The sequence below is a fragment of the Mytilus edulis genome, chromosome 11, assembly GCF_963676685.1.
Source record: "Mytilus edulis chromosome 11, xbMytEdul2.2, whole genome shotgun sequence".
Classification (NCBI taxonomy): Eukaryota; Metazoa; Mollusca; class Bivalvia; order Mytilida; family Mytilidae; genus Mytilus; species Mytilus edulis.
Window position 1 is genome coordinate 48,351,816 of NC_092354.1, and position 15,562 is coordinate 48,367,377.

Sequence of the window (15,562 nt, forward strand, 5' to 3'; positions counted from 1 at the left end):
TTAAAAGAAATGACTGTAATATTTTTTTTTGTCTATGAAGAAATAACATAAAAAATTTTGTGCACACTGAATAACGCGCGTAGCGAATCGGAAGATTGATTTACTTTTAAATTCTTTGTCTTGTACCAGAACAGTTCAAATTTCAGGTTGAAAACAAATACTTTTCTTGCTTTTAGTAACATGTTATTTTGAAGAACCCCGGCCTTAACGCTCGATTCATTTCCAGGTTATCAATCATAGCATATGTTTCAAAGTTATTTCAAATATAAATGCTTATTTTAATTCGTTCTCTATATATGGAAGATATTGTCTGAAAAAAAAAGAAAAACATTACCTAACATAATATATACGATATACATACTTGGGCATTCATGGGTATTACAAGTATCCGAATCTAAAGTATCGCCATTACAATACTCTCCACCATAAGAGGGAGGAGGATTGTCACACAGTCTTCCCCTTGTCCTATTTCCTGTACCACATGAGGCTGAACATAAGCTCCAAACTCCCCATTCTGACCAGGCTCCAATAACTAAAAGATAGATGAATGTAAATTTAACTATTTCTATAAACTATTCTTAATGCGCATGACCAATCATAACAGTTTCAACAAATGAAATACAATTGCTGTATATGCGTTATGGGTTTTACTCAATATTGAAGGCCCTACGGTGACCTATATTTGTCAATTTCTGGTCTCGTGTGGAATGTTCACTCCTTGGATTTTACTTGAATATTCATGAAGGTTATATTAGTGTTTTGTTTATAAATGTGACAAATCGATAAACGGTAATTAAACATTAAGCTCTGTTTATTTGACCCGAGAACACAGATATTTCGTATTGCATTTCTTTTAGACAATAAATCCAAAAAAAAAAAAATAGCACCTGCTCTTTCTAAAAAACATTTGTACAGTGTAGTGTACTACTAGTAGGACAAATAATATCAAAATTATAGAAACTTCTACCAGCTCTAACTCAAAATATTGACAATTCTGTGATGAGGGGGTCTAAAATTCAGTTTGACAGCTTCAGACGTACTAAAATGTGAACTTTTTCAACTGGACCAAATCACTACTTTACATAAAGATTTAGCACTCAAATTGTTTAACATGCAATTGCATCCCCCACTTAACATTTCATGCATTAAGTATCAAGAAATTAATTGAGAAAATGTATAAAGAACATTGAAAATTATACACTGCTCACACTAGGGACTATATTCGTAGACAACGAAAACCAAAGGACAACTACTGTGTCCTTGGACTTTTTAAAGTAATACAATAAAATAAAAATAGAAAAATAGAAACAAAAAAGCAAACAAATGCGAAATTTGTACAAACTTTAAAAAGGCCATACTGCTATACATATTCATCCGTACTGATTGATATAAATTGATTACCGACTGTAACTACATAGTTTCTGTGATGGATATACTGATACTTTTTAGAAAAGAATCACTCACCTGGACAATTAACCTCTGCGCATATCAGTATTTGCCCGGCTATCCCGGAACATGCAGATCCACCAGCAGCCGGATATGGATTATTGCAATAACGCGTACGTTTCTGTACGCCACCACCACAAGTTGCATTGCATTCTGACCACATACTCCACTCTCCCCAACTTCCATCAACTTTAAAGATGAAATAAAAAAGTGAGATATCTGTGTCAGAGGAGTAATTGTTAACAGCATATGCGACATTGATATTGCTTACGCTATTTATAAGTTTTATTGTAGAAGGTTTCAAACATAGGACAGGTGCATTAAAATGCAGTGGGTTTTAGCTAGGTTGGTTTCGCTAAATCCTCGGCCAAACTTGCGACAGTGGTGCAACGCCACAATACAGAACAAGCATTGAAAAACAAGTATTAGAAACAGCAATACAAGACAACCGTTCAGTTACAGACTCGATACTTTGAAAAAGCAAACTGAGCGATTAGCCTGATTTATTTTTAAGTTATAAATTTCCCCACATTTTAGAAAAATGGGTATATGATATCAATAGCAACTGTTCATATTGAAATCACTTTATGTTCTTCTTCTTCTTTTTTAAAACCTTTTTTACAAGATGTCATTAATAATAACACTAAATTACCTATTAAATTTAGAACGTAGCAAATTTCTATGGTATTTTCAAAGTTACCATTTGTTAACTTTAGATAGTAGCTACAAAAATTATGAATACAATTGATGTAGTGTACAACATGGTTCCGCAATGAGTGTATAACTATGCATGATCTGTATCTCGTTTTTTTTCTTTCTTTAAAACATTTATTTTCTGTCACTTGTAATGCTAAAATACAATTACACATCTTCATATATAGTCTCTGTTTTGTTTTATTCGAATCACTATTTATTTTGAAGAGAACGCAGACATAAATTTAATGAAGTTAAAAACTAAACAATTACAAATCCTCTCAGTTTGAAATGTTAATAAACTACAAATGTATATTTATCGCAGAAAATGAAATAGTTTTAATTATAAGTATTAGCAAAACAACACACACAAAGAAAAAGAAAAGAAAAAAAAAACCAGCACGTTCTATGGCGACGGTTATGGTAAATTTCAATATTCTCATGCAACAAAGTTTAGAAATGAATTTGTGATTGTCAACATTATTGTACAAAAGACAAATATCACACACAATAGACAAACATACCTGTACAACTTGCAAAGGAAAGACAAAATACAACAACCGAAAAACAGCAAGCATCTTTATCATGTCTTTGTATATACATGTATCGAGATAGTTATTAAAGGTACAGGGATTATAATTTAGTACGCTAGACGCGAGTTTATGAGGATCCAAAATTCCAAAACATTATGCCAAATAATGCTAAAATTACTTGTACCTTGAATATATAGTCAGCAAAGGTTAAGGATTAATTAGTGTTCGTCACAATAAAATTTTAAACACGAAACATACCTGTACACTTTGTAAGGTTGCAGTTTAGTACTTCGAACGGTTTTCCATTACAATATACGCCATTTGATGATGGTGCCGGATTATTACACAGGCGGGATCTCGTTTGATGCCCATAATCACAACTAGAACTGCATACTGTCCAGTCTGACCATGATCCCCAGTTTCCGTTAACTTTAAGGGAAAAAAAGAGTAATTAGGTATTTCCACCTTTCCGTGGAAAGATCTATTGATTTTCTTCTGATATTTTTTTTCTTCCGCCTAATTTGTTTACTTGCGCTGTATTTTTGTTTCAAAAGATGTCGCTAAGTTTTATGGTGTATGATATCATACAGTCTATACGATTTTGAAACTGACTCTGATTAACAGAACGCTTTTCTTTGTAAGAGTTATCTCCCCAAACACTGTTTTTCTTGGATGAGAACTCCACAACCGTAAAAGAAAGCGACGAATACATCTTTTCAAATTGCTCGTCATATCCTCAGAATGTTACGTTTTTATTTTGACCGAAGCTTTACAAAGACTCCATATGTGAGTTATTTCCCCTTTTGCATTTGATATAAGTGAAATGTATTTGTAACTAGAAAAACCACAAGTGATAGAGTCCTAGGGTCTTTTGATTTGAGGTTTTTGGTCCATAATAATGCGGTCAAGGTCAAATGTGAAGGTCATGTTAAAAATTTTGATTTTTGCCAGTTATCATTAATTTCAGAAATCTTGTAAGATATCAACAAAATATTTTTACAGAATTGTTAGTTGCGACATGTCATAATACGTAAATTGGAGTTGAAAGGGTAAGGAAACATTAAATGAGAGTTTTCTCCCCTATTATATTTTAAATTACACGCATGGCGATATAACTCATTCATCATATAATTGAGATCTAGGGTCTTTTGATTTGAGGCCCTTGTTTCGTGACCTTGAAATTAGGGTCAAGGTCAAAAATTGATTCGACATTCTATATGTTGACCTTTACTTTTACCTCATATATATATACATGATAAAGGCATCGGACATTTTACATTACGTTGCAAGCCATTTGACCTTAAAAATTTCACCTGAAGTGACCTTTTGTAAACCAGAAGTAAGTATTTTTTGTACTCAATTAATGTAAAAGTATAAAGAACTAAACATTATTAAAATCAGTGTCAAGTAAACTATCAAACAATACCGGAAAGGCAAATTTTCAAACCGGAAGTAAAAAAATATCTCCCTTTTTAATTTTTTTTCTATAGAATTCATATATTGAAAAATTATTTGCCTGTTTTCATGATAAATTCACAAAAAAGAAAAACAAACAACAACCAAAAGAAAAACGAGAACCAGCAAAGTAAGCTATCTATTTTGCTATCAATGTATTGATATTTTTTTTATCTTAAATATGTTGACAGCAAATGTTAAGAATATTTTATTAATTGTAGATCAAAAGATTCTTATACAAGAGACTGACGTACCTGTACACATTGCAATGCTGCAGTTTAGTACTTCGAACGAATTTCCATTACAGTATGCCCCATTTAATGATGGTGCCGGTTCATTACATAGACGGGATCTCGTTTGATGGCCAGAATCACAACTAGAACTACATACTGTCCAGTCCGACCATGATCCCCAATTTCCATTAACTTACATAAGTAAAAAATGTAAAATACAGTAAGCACAGTATTTCGAGAAAAAAGATCCTACCCATAAATAAGTGATATTTAAGTGTACTCGACATTAAAACTGTTGTAATATCATGTTATCATTCGCATATAAATATGTTCATGTACTTGTATTACAATGTATTTATGGCTTATCATGTCATTCGTGTAAATACATTTTTAACCTAAATCTGGCTTTCAGTTAGTTCATCCGTAGTGCTGAGTTTTGGAAGGGAAGTGGTTATTTACTGCTCCATAGCTGGAATGCAAAATAAAACAGAGACTCCCAAATAAAAACAATATATTCAAACAAGATGGTATTTCTTGCTGTAAACTATTACCGTCGGCCCTTGCATTTCTAAACTGAACTCTTGTGTAAATCTGTTAATCAAGATATATTCCGAACGACAAATGCATGTAATCATCTTATACCTAGGTACTCAAAATCATATATTGCATCGTTTTTAACATCTACACATTCATAATAAACGAACATGCACATGTGTATGTAGCTTCTCACAAAAAACAGTTTACGCTGAATACGTTTTTACTATATATTCATCATTCTCCAATATGGAAAGTTGATAAAATATAAATATAATATAAACAAACCTGGACAAGAACTTCCAGAACACGTTTGGGATTGCCCTGAGTCCCCAGTACACGATGATCCACCAAATGCTGGAAAAGGGGTGTTGCATCGTCTTGTTCTATGTCTTGTACCAGAACCACAAGTTGAATTGCAAGATGACCACGCGGACCAGTAACCCCAATTACCATTTACTGTAACATTTGATAAACATTCAATTCTAAAACTTTTTTTTTTTATTTCGCATGACAATTCACTCTGGTTATATTAATTTCTTAATATTTCCCAAATAGACACCGAAGACGTTGTCAAAGGTAATGTTTGTATCTGACTAACTGAAAAACCATATCCTTCCCTTAAAACACGCAATATTTCACTCATTTTTAATTGTTTTGCTCAATACGTCTTACCAAAGAAATGGCCAACAGGCATCGTATAGTTATCAAATTATTATCATTTTTTTTTATTAGCCAAATGTTAACATATTTTCGAATATGAAACAAACCAAGATGACCAAGAATAATATTCATCGAAGTTCAGTATATTGTCAATATAAGTAGACATAATGGGAGTTTATGGGGAAAATACCCCTTTGTCAATTTGAAGATTAGGAATATGAACGTCAATTTTCAACGCATGTCGCTTTGACGCTTTTATATAACTTCACCGTATAGTAGAATATACATTTGGCACATTTATGAAGTTAATAGGAAGTATGTATACATAATTATGGTTGTCTTATTTAAGTCCTGTGTTAATGAATGTTTCATTGTCCTTTTGTTTAGTTCCTTTTGTTACCTATTCTGACATCGGACTCGGACTTCTTTTAAACTGAAATTTACTGATCGTATTGATATGTGTTTGTTTTTTTTCTACATTAGCTAGAGGTATAGGGGAGGGTTGAGATCTGGAAAATCATGCTTAACCCCGCCACAATTTTGCCCCAGTCCATAGTGAGGAGGCTATGACCTTTGTTAGGCTTGTATGATTTAGATTTTTAGCATTTATATATCTCGAGGTTTAGTATCTCGTTCATTATTACTGAACTAGTACACATTTTGACTGAGGGCTAGCTGAAGCATGCCTCCTGCGCAGGATTGTCTGCTGTATTGAAGATCCATTGATGGCTTTTGACTGGGTTCTGTTGTTTGGTTTGGTTGTTTTCTCTTTGACACATTCCTCATATCCGTTGTCAATTTCAAATACTTATATGAAAGTTCTAACACATTTTCTAAACTCTTTTAAATATAGAGCTGAGAAGATAAATTCAACGATAGACATGTTAGCATTATGTCTAAAGTTAAAGCCATAATATCAATTATATGTTAGATCTGTCCAAAACTGATAGAGATAATAGCCGACATAGACTTGTTATGCTATAACGGTTAACAACCCTTAGTATCTATAGAGATAGAATAATTCTCGTGACCATTTTGTGTCTTATTTTGAAATTTTGAATAAAACAGTAGTATATAACTGTCCAATAGCCATAAATCGGTAACCATGGTAACAGTTAAACGAATCCCTGTAACAAAAAAACAAAAAAAAACAAAAAAAAAAACAGGGTAACATATTTACCATTATAGGAAAACAATAGGAAATTAAAAACTTGCTTAAACATCAACACCAATACACATATAAGTTTTGACTAGCCAAACATCCAACTTGTATGTCAATGTTAAAAATGCCAAAATTACAAGACAGGTTTCAAGTACAATTAAAAACAATCAAAACAGAGACATTCATAAATGGATAATACATTAGTGCACCAGGATTATAATTAAATACGCCAGAGGCCCGGTGCGCCGACATAGGACACATCAGTGACGCTCAGATCAAAATAATTATAAAGCCAAACAAGTACAAAGTTGAAGAGCATTGAGGACCCAAATTTAAAAAAATGGTTTTCCTAAATACGTCTAAGGTAATCCGTTCCTGGGATAAGACAATTCTTAGTTTTTCGAAATATTTAAAATAAAGCTGAAGGACGCCTCCGGGTGCGGGAATTCTTTGCTACATTGAAGACATGTTGGTGACCTTCTGCTGTTGTTTTCCTATGGTCGGGTTGTTGTCTCTTTGGCACATTCCCAATTTCCATTCTCAATTTTAAAGTTTTGTAACAGTAGATATATAAAAATTACCATATACTTGATATTCATGTCAGCACGAAACGTCCACGAAACGTCCACCAGCAGTGGTATCGACCCAGTGGTGTGAATAATTATTATAGGTACAAGGGTTATAATTTAATATGGCAGACGCGCGCTTTATCTACATAAGACCCATCAGTGACGCTCAGATCAAAATAGTTAAAAGCCAACAAATACACAGTTGAAGAGCATTGAGGACACAAAATTCCAAAAAAAGGTTGCGCTAAATACGGGTAAGGTTATCCAATCCTGGAATAAGAAAATTCTTAGATTTTCGAAATATTCTAAGATTCGTAACAGGAGATATATAAAAAATACCATGTACTTGATATTCATGTAAACCCCCGCAGTGCTGACTATTGGGCTGGTGATACCCTCGGGGACGACACGTCCATCAGTAGTGGTATCGAATCAGTGGTGTGAATAGTTATTACAGGTACCAGGTTTATAATTTAATTAACTACATAAGACTCATCAGTGACGCTCAGATAAAAATTGTCTACATAAGACTCATCAGTGACGCTCAGATAAAAAAAAGTCATAAATCCAAACAAGTACAAAGTTAAAGAGCATTGAGGATTCAAAATTCCCAAAACAATTGTGCCAAATACGACTAAGGTAATTTATTCCTGGGGTACGAAAATCCTTAGTTTTTCGAAATATTCTAAGTTTTGTAACGGACAATTATAAAAATTACCATGTCATTTATAGTCATGTCACCGAAGTGCTGACTGCTGGGCTGGTGATACCCTCGTGGACGAAACGTATACCAGCAGTGGTATCGACACAGTGGTGTTAATAATTATCAAAGGTACCAGGATTATAATTTAATACGCCAGACAACATGTAATCGAAAGTATAATGATATCAACATACACATCCAATCAGTTAACGATAGTACAACATCACAATATAATCATGATATGCGAGTCACACGGTTTATATTTGGATAGTCGTGTCAAATTGTACTGTCATACAACGGATACAAATGATAGTATTTTATAAAACTATATTTCTATTTACCACCATATTCCCCTGTACATCTTACACCAACATCTTCGCTATGGCCACAATTTTCGACTCCCCAACCTGGATGCATACAATTAGCAATTCTCCTTTCGGTACCATTACATGCCATGTCATCTAACCATACAGGATCTGTTCCACCACCAGATGTGTACACTGTTGGAGTTGATGTCCTAATTTGAAATAAAAACTTCAATTGTTTGTTCAAAAACCTGTGTGAAAAAAGCTAGCTATAACACCAGGTTCAATCCACCATTTCTACATCAGAAAATGCCGGTACCAAGTCAGGAATATGACAGTTGTTATCCCTTCTTTTGATGTGCTTGAGCTTTTGATTTTGCCTTTTGATTAGGAACGTTCTTTTTTTCCCTCGGAGTTCAGTAATTTTGTAATTTATTTTTCATAGCTGAGCCCATGAAAATGACGAATAAACATTTGTTAGTTTGCTTTTTCTTGTTAAATAAAATAATAACTGTTTCTTAACTATTTAAGTAATAAAAAAAATAACCTGTAGCAAACAGAATTTGATAGTATTTTATCATGACATGCTATCCGGTTTAAATGAAACATATCATAAAACACCAAAATCAAATTAGATTTCCAAATTTAGAAAGCCTTGGTGTGACGAAAAGGTTAGAAATGACCATTACAAATCTTTGTGTTAGTGTTTATACGAAAAGTACAAAGTACAATATAGTCTCATAAAGCTCGATTCAAATATCAGGAAATCGTAATTTTTAGTTTAAGCTACAGATGCAGTAATGATTTTATGTGCCATACTGACTCAGTGGAACAAAAACGATGGACTGATAGACGAATACAATATAACCGCCTTCATGGGAACGGGGTATATTTTGCTTGTTTACCTGTAACCAAGTTGTCGACAAGCTACAACAGCATCTGTAGTTCCGAAACCGTCATCACATATTGTTCCCCATTGATAATTGTGGTAAATTTCAAGGCGTCCTTCTTCTGGATTATTTCCTCCAAGTAATCGTAGATCACCTGTATCAACAAAAGCAGAAGAAAAACTTTTTCTGTATTCTAGTTTAATATTAATTGGTATTTATTGTGAAATTTAGTACTTAAGCTTACATTAAGATATTAATAGAAAATTCCACACTTGTTCAAATATAAAAAAAATGCAATGTCCCAAAGTAAATTCCTTTGAGGTAAAAGCTGTGCCACTTTTACTATGAAGTTTCGTTAAATATATATAGAATAGAAAGTTAAAATGCACACTGTTTTATTCAAATATCAAAACATAGGACTGTACAGCATATTTTTTAACATCTATATGCCTAGCACTAACATGACTTAGGTTAAAATTATGTGCTACTCCTACGGGTATATTCACGAGTCCTTTTCAATAGTCACGTTTCGCCAATACTATGTGTTTTGATACTGGTAACATTCCCAATAATATTTATCTCCCCAAACGAGACTTGGCTTGTGAAACAGGCTAATTGGGTTTGTCGTAAAATCAATTGTTGTACATCATTAAATTGAGAATGGAAACGGAAAATGTGACAACAAAAAGACGACAAGTCGTTCAAATAGCAGAAAGCATCACAATGCCACCAATGTGTCTTCAATACATTGAAAAAATCCCGCATGTTTGATTTTCATTTATTGTTTTTTTAATGACTTAAGCCGTCAGTTTTCTTGATTGGATCGTTTTACATGTTAAGCTGCGATAGTGGGTTTTCTCATTGATGAATGGATAAATGGGATCCGTAATTTCTAACCATGTTCATCATTTGAATTCGTGCGGTCAGCTACCATATCGATATCCCCACCCAATATGTATGTTACATGGGTGTTTTAAGCATATTATTATACTAAATAAACGCAATATGATATTAAATATTTTTCATAGTCATCAATCCAATACAATTCCAGGGAACAAATCAGAACCGAGGGAACCCATCAATTATAAGTAAAAAACAAGGGAACACCAGTCACACAGAACTGATACAAAAACAATGTTAACATATATAGAAATAAACAATTTGATAACAGCTGACATATACTTGAACTTGAATTATCAATGATGTATATTGTCTATACATTTGTAGCTTGTAACGGTAAAACAAATGTTTAATGATCGTTCCTGTTTCTTAATTGAATTGAATTCCGTTACTTTTATATTTAAAATACGGTTTACCTTCTAAACTAACGTAACGACCATAACATCTTACACCAACGTCTTCGTTATGTCCACAATTATGCACACTCCATCCTTTATGATTGCAGTAGTCAAGTCTATTTTCTTGGCCATTGCAAGCAACATCATCAAGCCATATAGTTCCATTTCCATCTGCAGCAGTGTAATGTTGTACATTTGTAGTCCTTTGCATTGCAAAAAAAAATCATACTTGATATAAGATACCATAGTAACACCAAGAAATGCAATATGAGTTATTACAGCCCATGTTCTAAAACAATTGAATTTATTCGTGATCATCATTTATGCTCGGCCTTACTGTTCTGCTTTGTTTACATAAAAAAATTCTAAAATTTTATGATGAGTTTGGTAAATGAGCTTTTATAGTTGACTATGCGGTATGGACTTATTGTCAGAGGCAGCACTGTAATCTATAGCTGTTAATTTCTGTGTTATTTTGTCTATTGTGGAGAGCTGTCTCTTTGATAATCATACCACCTCTCCATTTTTATATTCAATTCATTTTTCTCTGTTGGTCCCTGTCAGTATATAAACTCATCATAGATACCAGGACTAAATTTAATATATACACCAGACGCGCGTTTCCTCTACAAAAGACTCATCAGTGACGCTCGAATCCAAAAAAGTTAAAAAGGCCAAACAAAGTTGAAGAGCATTGAGGACCAAAATTCCTAAAAGTTTTGCCTAATACAGCTAAAGTAATCTATGCCTATGGTAGAAAAGGCTTAGTATTTCAAAGAAATCAATATTTTTAAATATAACCATATCAATGACAATTCATGTCAGCACAAACAGTGCTGACTACTGGGCTTGTGATACCCTCGGGGAAATAAATGTTGCAGTATTCGCTGTCATGATGTTTTTCACTAGACGGTCAATATTGGTGATGCAAATAACACAGGATACGCATACCCTTACTCGAGTTTATGCTATTTCACAAGGTATTTTTGTTCTACATGTACATGTATATGAATAAAAAAGTCTGTCGTTTGTAACGTACGAAACAAATCTAGCCTTTATTAAACAATGCTCACCGCATTTTTAATTGCTTGCAGACAACTATTGCGTCTATTGATCCAAAGCTGTCGTCACAAATAGTTCCCCACGAACCACTATGATAAATATTCAGACGACCGTTATCACTTCCTCCAACTAACCACAAATCTCCTAAAAGATAATATAGGTAGCACTTTCACAAGCCAGGCTTATTTCACGGAGATATTTAATAATCATATATATTTTGATTTGTTTATGGATTGGTTGCAATACAATTTATGATATTTCTTTTTATCTCATAGAGAAATAACTTTGGAATATTACCAGTCTAAAAACAAAAGATAGCGGCGATTTTTGAATTTTGAGTGAAAGTAGGGTATACCAAATTTCAGTATAGGTTTAAACTTTAAATCTTAAAAGTTCCGGGCACCCAAATGTTGAAAATATGCCGCTTATCCCTATGTTTTGACGTTTGAATACAAAAGAAGTGGATATAAACTTTCCATTCTAGGATATCTTTTTTAAACAAAAGCAAAAGTTGCACAGTTTTAGCCGCAAAGAGAGTTCCTACAAAAAAAGGTGCTTTGTAAATATTTTCAGAAGTGTTACCTACACACTTAATATGTTTGTTTGAGAGACGTTAATGCAATATAAACAAAAACAAAGTTTTTTTATATTTCATCGAGATTAAGAACATCCGGGGCCCTCAAAATAATGACTCGGCATACATTCATAGTTAACACTATGCAAAGTGAACTCACAGCCCTGAATGCAAATGAATTCATAAGATATGCATATTTGTAATGTAAATTGTTTTTAAATGCGTATTATCACTCTTCCCAGTCACTGAAACTCATAGATACCTAAGTTATATTGTTATTGTGGTGTTTTGTCCTGTCATTAACCACAAAGTAAGACGTATCACATACATGTGCTTTTGTGAAAAAAGGTACAAACTAAAATACCAAACAAATCTATAAAATAGCATGATAAATAATAGTGTGGTCTTTTATTTAATCAGTAAATGTTTTCAAAACTTTCAGTGATTCTTAAGTAAGAAGTTTATAAGAAGTTACTATTCTACATCACCTTCGCATCCACCAAAGCATCGAATTCCTACATTTTCACCTGTACCACAATTATGACTTCCCCATCCTTTATGCGAACATTTCTTTAACGACGTTTCTAAACCATTACAACCCACATCGTCCATCCATATTTGTGAAGTGTATCCCCCTTGAGTATAAGTCTGTACTTCTGATAAACACCTGTTAACAGGAAATTGTATATCAAGTGTATTGAAAAGTAAAATCACAAAAATACTGAACTCAGAGGAAAATCAATTCGGAAAGTCCATAATCACATGGCAAAATCAAATAACAAAACGCATCAAAAACGAACGGACAAGATATCTCACTTTGATCTGATGAATGCCTTCTGCACAAATGTCCTAACAGAAAACACAAAACACAAACATGTTATAAGTTAAAACCTGCCTCATAAATCACGTATTGCTCAAGCTTTACCTCCCTGTTTTGTGTGTTTTTAGTTTTATATTGTGTGACTATTTATTCGATTACGGTCAACTACTCCCAATCCAGCCACGTTATATGTTGCGTTCTCGTAAACATTATTCCTACTTAAAAAATGACAAGCTTTATTCGAAAAGAAACCGAAAATGAAGAACAAATATGAAAGAAAAGATACAGTATACATGTTATTTTTAATGTGTGTTCTATTTATTTCATTTATATAACAGCGTGAGAAATAAAATGTATCTAAAAGATTAAATTGAGTTTATACTTCTGCAGATATGTATTCAAGTTAGAAAGTTTATGATGTGATTAAATTTCTTGTTAATTCAAATCAGAAACATATCAAAGGGGTATTAATTATCAATCTCAAAATATTGTGTTTTTCAGAAAGCCGCTTATAATGCTAAATTATATTACACAAATGTACATGAAATGTCGGACGACACTGAGTTGCAGTGTTATATGTTTGTTCGTATGAAACATTTGTCTTTATATAATTTTGTTTAATGGATATCAATTTCATTAACTCATTGAAAATAGTTAAGAACGCTCTTTTTTTATTATCAATATGTTCCATACCGAAAACCTAATTGTCTACATGCAACACTTGCGTCAGGATAATCGAAACTGTCATCACAGACACTGCCCCATATGCCATTATGAAATATTTCAAGTCTCCCTTCTCTAGAATGGGAACCATCAACAAGTCGTAAATCATCTGTTCAAGATAACACAATTACTTAATTATACAAAATAATTTCTTGGACAGCTCTAGATTTCTGTATTAATTATTTTCGTGTGAAGTTTCTCCTTCTCTTATACTTTGACACTTGTGTTTAGCATTAACTAAATATGGGTCATTATATGTTCCAAATAAAACCATACGAAATATTTGCGGAAATGGTAATTTTAAACATTACTGAACAGAAGCAAAGATCACCAAATAGCCTATAATATGTACAGTAATGTTCTAGTAAAAAGTAAAATCACAAAAATACTGAACTCAGAGGAAAATCTAATCTGAAAGGTCATAGTAAACCTATACTATACTAGAGGAGCCAGGAGCCTCTGGCCTTTGTTAGTCTTGTATTATTTTAATTTTAGTTTCTTGTGTACAATATTGAAATTAGTATGGCGTTCATTATCACTGGACTAGAATATATTTGTTTAGGGGCCAGCTGAAGGACGCCTCCGGATGCGGGAATTTCTCACTACATTGAAGACCTGTTGGTGACCCTCTGTTGTTGTTTTTTTATTTGGTCGGGTTGTTGTCTCATTCTCAATTTTAGAGAATTAAATAGAAATACATGAATTCCATTTTTTTCTCATTCTACTATGTATATATTATAATTCTGGAAGAAAATAAAGATAACATACACTTTTAACATAACTACTTACCATCATCCTGTCCATCAGCAACACGGGTACATATGAACAGCGTTGTGGGGATAAGGAATGAATTCCACATATCAATATTAATATTCCAGTGCAAGTAACTAGTCTACAGTGTTGATAATATTTTATTATTCATTTGTTTTACACAGTTTGATATTGTAACAGAGACCAACATAGTTAAATGCACTATTACTAACACAATTATATACTAATACTCTTGCATTTGTTATAAAATCATCAGATAACTTAAGGCGGCTCGCGGGTCTAAATGATTTTTTTAATTTAATATAGGATTTCTCTATATTTTTCTATAAATGAACTTTATCTATATTTAATAGAAAAATGAAATAAAAAAATGGGGTCACCGTTCATTTACGCTCACAATCTGCTTTCGAAAGAAGCATACATTTTTGTTAATGTCCTTTTTTTATCTGTTGAACTAATAGGAGAAATAGCGGTAATATCGAAATAAAAAAAGAATTAAATTACAGAAATCGCTACAATTTTATAATAATTTAGTTTATGTACAGCTTATTCGAAAACAACAATAAAAAATATAGGTCACCGATGAGTTAAAAAAGATATTTCAATTCTAATGCCAAAAAATGGCATTTTTGCACTAAAAGGGAGATAATTTGGAGCTTTTTAAGTGATATCTACATTTTAAAACGCAAGGACTAAAAATAAAAAGACAAACAGACAAATGATGGTACAGAAGACAAAGCATGGAAAAATAAAGACTAGGCAACACGGACCTCAACAAAAACTAAGGGTGATCTAAGGTGCGCTGGAAGGGTAAGCAGATCCTGCTCCACATATTGCACCCGTCGTATTGCTCATGTTTTTACAAATCCGGTAAATAGTCTAATTCGGTAGGAAGTAACATATCCTATATCATCTGTGAAACGTTTATTTTATAACGATCAACCAATTCGTGATGACGTCCTTAAAATTTAAGTAGGAATGATTTCAACTTCACCATTGGGAACTCTTAGTTTAATAGCTTCCTTGTGAGTAGCAATCCTCTTTCAAGGAAATCATGATAGGAAAAACAAATACTGGAATATCGTATCAATTGGGAGATATGTACAGTACTTCTCTGCCATTCTTTTA

At 32.9% G+C, this 15,562-nt stretch overlaps 1 protein-coding gene across 7 annotated transcripts in view; it reads right to left on the minus strand.

Annotated features, from left to right (window-relative positions):
• LOC139494712 (A disintegrin and metalloproteinase with thrombospondin motifs adt-1-like) overlaps nt 1-15,562 on the minus strand; it is a 185,956-nt gene that overhangs the window by 5,302 nt on the left and 165,092 nt on the right. For 6 of the 7 annotated variants that reach the window (XM_071282894.1, XM_071282899.1, XM_071282896.1 and 3 more), the window contains 4 exons: nt 4,382-4,552; nt 2,931-3,101; nt 1,465-1,635; nt 362-532 (listed from right to left, as the gene is read on the minus strand). In XM_071282894.1, the coding sequence (XP_071138995.1) occupies nt 362-532; nt 1,465-1,635; nt 2,931-3,101; nt 4,382-4,552 (684 nt within the window). Of the gene's footprint in view, nt 1-361; nt 533-1,464; nt 1,636-2,930; nt 3,102-4,381; nt 4,553-5,182; nt 5,354-8,332; nt 8,509-9,201; nt 9,341-10,502; nt 10,688-11,557; nt 11,691-12,608; nt 12,788-13,633; nt 13,773-14,452; nt 14,556-15,562 lie in introns of all 7 variants that reach the window. The other variant, XM_071282900.1, reaches the window with a different exon arrangement.